Below are 7879 nucleotides of genomic sequence, written 5' to 3' on the forward strand. Positions count from 1 at the left end.
CTGGAGGCTAGCAAAAGGACCCGGCTCGCAGAGCGCGACGTCCGTGCGTCCGCCTGTCCTCCTCCTCTTTAAACACGGGGCCTACCGAGAAAGTGCCTGTGTAGTCAATCGAAGGATTCTACTTTTGACGCAAAAAATTACCCATCAGAAGTATGCATAGCATAGGAATGAGAATGTTTCACTTTGCAGTTGAACGCTGTTGATTTGGACACGTTAGAGCGGACGCGAGAGCTGCTGGATCAAAACAGGCACTGTTTAGGACAGCCGCATCCGGGCCCTCCTGTCGCAAGCCGTCCTCCGAGCCAGGGGTCCTTCAGGTAGGAGGTGCTGGGTGACTTTGGACGTCCGCCCTTCCTCGGCACGAAGGCTCTACAGTCCCGGGCCTTGCGAGTTTGACGTTCTCTCCCTCTGGACTCGAGGCTTCTGTCGCAGCCATGATCCGCCAGATCATCGGTCAGGCCAAGAAGCATCCTAGCGTAAGTTCTTAAACCCTTTCCCAGTGTTTTCACTTGTGCATCCTGTGTCTGGTTGCGGCTGCCTCAGTTCCCTGGGAGCTTTCTCCTTCGCAGCCTCTTACCGTTTCTCGGGTCTGGACCCTGCCTCACTTTGTCTTATTCTGCTGGTTGCCCCAGGACCTTGAGCTCTGACCTTCCACGCCTTGCATTGTGGGGTTTGGCCTGGCACACGAAAGGTGAGGGACGCTCTCGAGGAAAATAAAATGTTGGAACAGTGTGGTGGGCGCGCGTCCTCTTGCAGGTTGGTCGGACCAAGAGGGATAGTTTTGCGCTGTGTGGGTTAAAGACCAGCAAAGGTCAGGCACCCTATTTGTTGTGCTGTTTAGAGTCTCGTATTCACTGCATTGCACCATGAGGCTTTGAGGCAAATATATGAGGGTCTCTGATCTTAGAATGCTCGGTTTGTCTGGACGTCTTGATATTTGGGGGGATTTTTGTAGTGCGGAGTTTAATCGCAGTTGAGTTCTTTTGTATCTCACATTTTCCCCTGCATATCAACGTGCTGTGGCCCTAAAAATCAATTACGCAATATTTAATTTTTATCTTAAACCCAGTTGCCTAACGACGCATTAAACGTTGGTAGCAGTACGTTTTCAGAGATTATGCGTAAAACCGGTATTTATAATAGGTATGTTTCTGTTTGTTCATTCAGACTCTTTATTTAACAGAATTTTTATTTTTCGTAACGTCTGTATCGAAGCAAGCTTAAGTAATTTGCCAAGAGCTTGTTTTTCAAGCCTTGAGATGAAAGAAATTGGGAAATTTAATGGGAGTGATGTATAAATATTAAGTGAAAAAGGCGATATATTTTACGGGAAAATTTAAAATTTGAATGTAACTTTTTCCACATTTAAACCAGAATTATCTTCACATCCTTTGGAAATTACATTTCTTTCTTTTGAATGTAGTTATAAGAAATCTTACCTCAATATGAGGTCTATCTTTTTTCAAATTTTAAGACAAGATTAGAAAGACGGTTTGAAGAGAAGGTAAAACTATAGAGATAGAATGCAGATTAGTGGTTGCCTGAGGCTGGGTGTGGGGATGGGGAGTGACTGCAGTGGCCATGAGAGATTCTTGGGGTGATGAGAATGTTCTAAAATTGTATCGTGGGATGGTTGTACAACTTTATAAATTTACTACAAATCATTGGTGGTTTCATACTTGCAATTAATGAATTTTATGGCATGTAAATTAAACCTCAATAAAGCTGTTGAAGTTTTTTAAAAACATAAAATAAAAAGATGGCTTGAGACTTGGAAATCAATGTGTAGAAACTACTGTAGTCTTTCAGTTTATTTTTATCAGTATGTAGGTATTTGAAGATGACTCTTCATTCTTGTCTATTTTGTTTTTGGTTCCAGTTGATCCCCCTCTTCATATTTATTGGAGCGGGAGGTACTGGAGCAGCACTGTATGTTTTGCGCCTGGCATTGTTCAATCCAGATGTCAGGTAAGTGCTTAAAAATGTTTAGAACTTTGATGGTTTATCAGACTGATTAAGGAGCCACAGCCTTTCTAGGGAGGCAGCATCAAGTAGTATAAAGAACCTGAAATTTGTTGTCATACAGTAAGTTCAGATCCCGGTTTTACTGTTGTCATTTACTTTTTCTGGTTCATGAAATTATCTGAATTTCTCTGAGTCTCATTTTCTCATTGGTTGAGTAGAACTGCTAATACCTATTTTGTAATGTGAGGATCGAGATAATTGTTTTTATAAAACAGTCAGGGTTGCTGGTATGTTTAAGTGTTTTTTGCCTGTTTTCCACAATAGGGAATGCTTCTTTTTGAAGTTGTAAAAGAACAGGCATGGAAAAGGTTGTTTCATTGTTTTTCTATGCAGTTTTCTATATATCACTTCATTGATGAAATAGAAAACACTAGTAAAAGCCAAGTGTAAAGTTTTTTGTGACAAGGATAGGGACAAGAACAGCTGCCCCAAGAGGCTCTATGTTGTACCTTTTTCTAATTGATTACGTGAGGTTGCTTATTATGAATCCTGTCTCTCAACTCCATAATGAAAATAACACCATCCTTCACCTGATAGGAAGTGGGATTAATCTATTTGAAATGTTAGCTTCTTGAGTACAAGACTATTTTAAATAGTGTTTTATTACTCTAACAGTTATAATGTTTTATTTCTTTTAGTTGGGACAAAAAGAATAACCCAGAACCCTGGAACAAACTGGGTCCCAATGATCAGTACAAGGTAAGCTACAAAATTGCTTCAAAATTGCTGGAAAGTGTATTTTAATAAACTTTGTCATAGGGTAGGGTTTTTTAAAAATTGGATCTGCAAGTAAAATTCTATTATAATGAACTTAGAAGAATTGCTAGATTGTTCTGTGAAATTAGAATGGCATATTTTTCTAACAAATATTTTTTCTAAGGATTTTATTCACAGGCTTTAGACTCTGTATGTGAAATGAAGATAATGTCTCAATTCTACTGATTTGACTAAGAAAAAAAAGAGATAGTATAGTTCTTGTTTAATATTTTCTTTGCTCTTGGGTAGTGTAGTGCAGTGGTTCTCAAACCTCAGTGTACATAGGCATCTTCTTCAGCTCCATCCCCAGAGATTCTGATTCAGTTGATCTGTTGCAGAGGCTGAGAATTTGCATTTCTAATAAGGTTTTAGATGATGTTGATGCTGTTGGTCCATGGACCACACTTTGAGTAGCACTAATCTAGTGGCTGGTTTGGTCGGCTGTTCTTTCTTCTTGGTATGGTTGACATATTTCAGCTGAGAATTAGTAGGAAGAAATGAAAATCAGTTGAAACTTATATTTTACCATAAACCTTCTAGATAAACTTTTTAACATCTTTCTGGAAAACTGGTTTGTGAAACTACTCTTCCAAAGAATGATTTCATGGACTGACGCCATTTACTTTTTTTTATTTGTTTTATTGATACATGATTGACGTGCAACATTGTATAAGCTCAAGGTGTACAACTTGTTGTTTGATGCATTTATGTATTACACTATGATTACTACAGTAGTGTTAGCTAACACCTTTATCATGTTACATAATTATCACTTTTTTTGTGTTGAGAACAATTAAGAGATAGTTCCTTAGCAACTTTGAAGTTTATAATAAAGTATTGTTGACTATAATCACTATATTGTGTATTAAATCTCCAGAACTTGTTGGTCTGGTAGTTGCAAGTTTGTACCTTTAACATCTCCCTAATTTCCCCACCCCCCCATCCCCTGGTAGCCACCATTCTACTTTCTGTTTTTACAAGTTCAGGTTTTTTAGATTCCATTTAAGTGATATCATACAGTATTTGTCTTTCTCTGTCTCACTTATCTCACTTAGCATAATGCCCTTAAGGTCCATCCATGTAGTTGAAAATCTGAGACCATTGATTCCCCAAACACAGCTTTACTTACCTGTAAAATTTTTGCATACGAAGATAAAATCCTTGCAATGTCAAAAAGGGTGGGGGGCAGCTTTATTAGGGTATGATTCACATACCGTACAATTTACCCATTTAAAGTATATAACTTGCCATGAATTTTCCATTATACCAGGCTGCTTCATCAAAAAATAGCAGTTTCTTTGAGCACTCTCAAGAAGAGGTGTCTTGACCGAGGAGTGTTCAGGACCCCTTAGCAGATATACCTCCTTGATGGAGATGGATGCTGTCATTACTGATGACAACAACTTTTAAGATAACTGTCACCTTTTACAGATTCCAAGCTTTCCACTCAACCTTCTGATTATAATTTGGCTTCCAAATCTCTAAACAGATCTTGCTACAAGAAACAAACAAAAATGCACTAGTGAAGCTGAAGTGAACCATCTAATCTGTGTCACATTTTGACTCAAAAAATGATACACAGGCATCCTGTTTTTTCTGTCCTATAAATTTTAGTCCATTCTGGAGAAAATGATTCCACATCCAATAAACTTTAAAAAAGAAAAGAAAACAAAAAAAACAGGCCTTAGTCCTTCCATCAAAGAGCATATTGGAGTCTCTGCGTATATAGTTCAGAAAGCTCCTCAAGTGATTATGTTAATGAAGCTACTTATTAATCATGTTCTGGAACATGAAAATACCTGCCAGTATGAGGCCATGTGAGCTGGAAATGGAACGTTGCTGCAACAAAAAACGAATGTGTGTGGTGGCATAGATTGGGCTGTGAATAGCCAAGATACTGGTATTAGAGCCTGGAAAAATGAATCATGTAATGGCAAAATATTTGATAAGGTGTCACCTGCTATAACTTGGAAAGAAGACCATGTGCCTAAAGAGTTTGTTATAGAAAAGGTTTTTGGAAAACAGGATGTTTGTGGACTGTTGCTGGCTCTACTTGCCAAGAGATGAGTTTAGAAGAATTGGGACATTTGCAAGCAGAAATAAAAGGGAATCAAGTCCAGAAGCTTGTGAGCCTGGAGTGGATGATGCCTACTACTGCTTCTAGACTAGAAGACTAGTAGACTAGATTATTCTTTCTCTATCATTCACTTCCCCTCACCTGAGATAATTTTTTTTCTGGCCCATTAACATCAGATTTGGCCATGTGACTTGCTCTGGCAAATCAAGTGAGGGGAAGTGCTATCTGCCACTTCTGAGCCAGTATGTAGTTCCCCCATTGTTCTTTTCCATCTGTCATGAGACCAAATTGACAGTTAAGGGCTACTCATTCAGCCCAGGATTAGAATGAAGAGAACACAGGGCAGTCAGCTTATAAAGGCATATAATGTGAATGAAAAATAGACCTTTCTTGTAAGCCGTTAAGATTTGGTGGTTATTTTTTGCTACTTCACAATCTAGCAGAAGCTAACTAATACAAACAAGACAGGGGGCTAAAATAGGATTTAAGCATTAAAGGCCTAGCAACACTTCTCAACTGAATAAAATGCCCCAAAGCCGAGATCAGAATATGTTGTGCCTTCCCAACTATTGTTACAAAAACCTTAAAGGTAGCCACCGTTAAATTGAGAAAAGGAATGTGGTCATGGAAGCTGAAAAATAAAGCAGATTTGAAAATAACTTCGACGGAGTATTTTGATACTGGCACATGGAACCGAATAAAAGCAAATACATCAGAAACCTGCTTAGTTTTGAGAAAATTAGCAAAGGTACTGTGACCTTTCCACTCTGCTTGGGTGTAGGGGCTTGATCCTGCTTCTGGCAAGTCATATTACTTGATCTTCAGTGGCTTCTTTTATAAAGTAAGAATGAGTAAGGTTGTGATAATTAAGATAAACATAAAGCATTCTGCCTGCAGTGCCTGGGATCTATTAGAAGAGCCCAATAAATATTTATTTCTTAAAATATAACCTGCAGTTCCTTTTATAAATATTCCCTTTAATATTTTGTTAATACGTTAGAGATGATACAGTTAGTTTCTTTTTAAGTCTCATTGTCTAGTTCAGTTGCTTCATAGGAGAACACTGTCAGAACAAAAAATACTGCTTTATGACTGATTCATACTTTTATGTTTATAAAGTTTATAAAAGTCTGTGTACGTATCTCAAGGATAAGCTTCACAACCTGGGAATTTTTCTTTTTTTAAAAGTCAAATAAAATAAGAATTTTTCAATTAGAGATAAAGAAGTTAGGGTATGTTTGGAGAAATAAAGAAAAGGGTTTGAAGAAATAATGGACACAGATTTATGAGCTTCTTGCTTAAAAATTGAAGAAAATGATGATAATTCTGCAGTTTTGGTTCTTTTGGAGTTAAATAATGTAGTCTCCAAGTAATTATAGCACAGCCTCTTCAGTGTTCTTTGGCACAAGAATGAGTAAACTCAAGATTATAGCTTTATTTGGGCTTATGTACAAATCCTAATGTTTCCTCAGTAGGAATTCTAGAGCAGTATCAAATATAAATCATTTTTTAAAAAAATTCTTAAGAGTTAGAGGCAGTTTTTTTAAGTAATGATAGTAAGATATATTTCTAAAATTTAAGTTGAATATGAGGAAATTTATGGAAATTACAAAGCTTCCAAAATACAGTATTATTTAAAAGCAGAAATACTGTACCGTTTAAAAGCTTTTGTACCAAAGGCGGTCAGGTGTGAATTTGATTTTGATGCATTCTGGGTTAGGAAATTAAGGAAACATCTAAGTGAGAGAGAGAAAATGGACAGAAAAGCCATCAAAGCAGGCCAATTTGTATCTAAAAAGTATGGAAACAAACACACAACGAAGTATTACTTTATATTACTAGCCAATCTTTATTGCTATAAATCTTTCCCATCTAAATTATAGCCCTTTGCTAACCAAATAGGGATGATAACTGGTATTTCTCTATTCTGTTGGAGAGTCACCCATGTATGTAGTGGAGATGGAAGTAAAAACATAAGAATTGGAAGTATGTATCAGAAGAAATTCATAATTATTCACCTTGAAATAGAAGAATTTTTTTATAGGTTCTACCAGATTATACTGGCACTGCTCTTCTGAGGAAGATTGAATATTTTTACCTTACCAAAACCATTATTAAAGAACTGGAATTTTAATGTCTTTGTTTGAATGACTTTTATATTGTTAAATATTCCTAATACAAAATTAATGTCTGTAATTATTACTATAGAAAGCTGAATAAAAATAATCTTAAACTTCTGTACCATCTTTGTGTATTTGATTGATTATCTAAAACATCTTTTTTCTTTTCCAAGTTCTACTCAGTGAATGTAGATTACAGCAAACTGAAGAAAGAAGGTCCAGACTTCTAAATGAAATGTTTCACTATAAAGCTGCTTAGAATGAAGGTCTTCCAGAAGCCATCCGCACAATTTTCCACTTAACCAGGAAATATTTACCCTTTAAATGCACAAAATCATGTTGGTGTATTGTGATGGGGTTTACACTGATTAATAAATAGTTTGAAACTTGATGTGTGTCACTATTTAATGCCGAAACTCTACTCTGAATTTTATAACTTAGGGTATAGGAAATAAACTGTTAGAATTTAAGGAGTTTCTTGAATTTCTGTGTATTCGTGTAATTTGAAAATAAGACTTTAAGCTGCTCTAATAAAACACTTTTATTTTGTGTGTAGGCCATTGGTAACACTAGGGCATATTTAAGAACTGGAACTGGAAATCGAACGTAGACTGGCAAGATTATTCAAGCCTCTTTGGCATGGGCAAAATGAAAACCTCTAGATTTCTGTTACTGGCTGATGTCGAAGTATGTGCAGTTGTTAATGCTGGTTTTTACCATGGTGTTCTCTTTGCTGAAGATTTTTAAGGTTGTTAGTCGCTGTGGTCTGGCTGGGGATTGTTGGATCTGAGTCCATCGCTACTAACCATGGAACTAGTGGCCAAGAAGAGCTCTTGAGAACTTCTGCTGAGTCTTGGCAGGTTTTCAAAGGCTAGAAAGTATGTTAGTAGCAATTTTGAGT

At 36.9% G+C, this 7879-nt stretch overlaps 1 protein-coding gene across 1 annotated transcript; it reads left to right on the forward strand.

Moving 5' to 3' along the window:
- Nucleotides 1–316: 316 nt before the first annotated feature.
- Nucleotides 317–7369, forward strand: NDUFA4 (NDUFA4 mitochondrial complex associated). Its single transcript, XM_082472197.1, has 4 exons — nt 317–476; nt 1880–1968; nt 2664–2724; nt 7152–7369. The coding sequence occupies exons 1-4, from the start codon at nt 435–437 to the stop codon at nt 7206–7208; spliced, it is 249 nt and encodes an 82-aa protein (XP_082328323.1). The 5' UTR covers nt 317–434; the 3' UTR covers nt 7209–7369.
- Nucleotides 7370–7879: the final 510 nt, after the last annotated feature.

The sequence above is a fragment of the Balaenoptera physalus genome (genome assembly GCF_965194825.1).
Source record: "Balaenoptera physalus genome assembly, chromosome: 8".
Classification (NCBI taxonomy): Eukaryota; Metazoa; Chordata; class Mammalia; order Artiodactyla; family Balaenopteridae; genus Balaenoptera; species Balaenoptera physalus.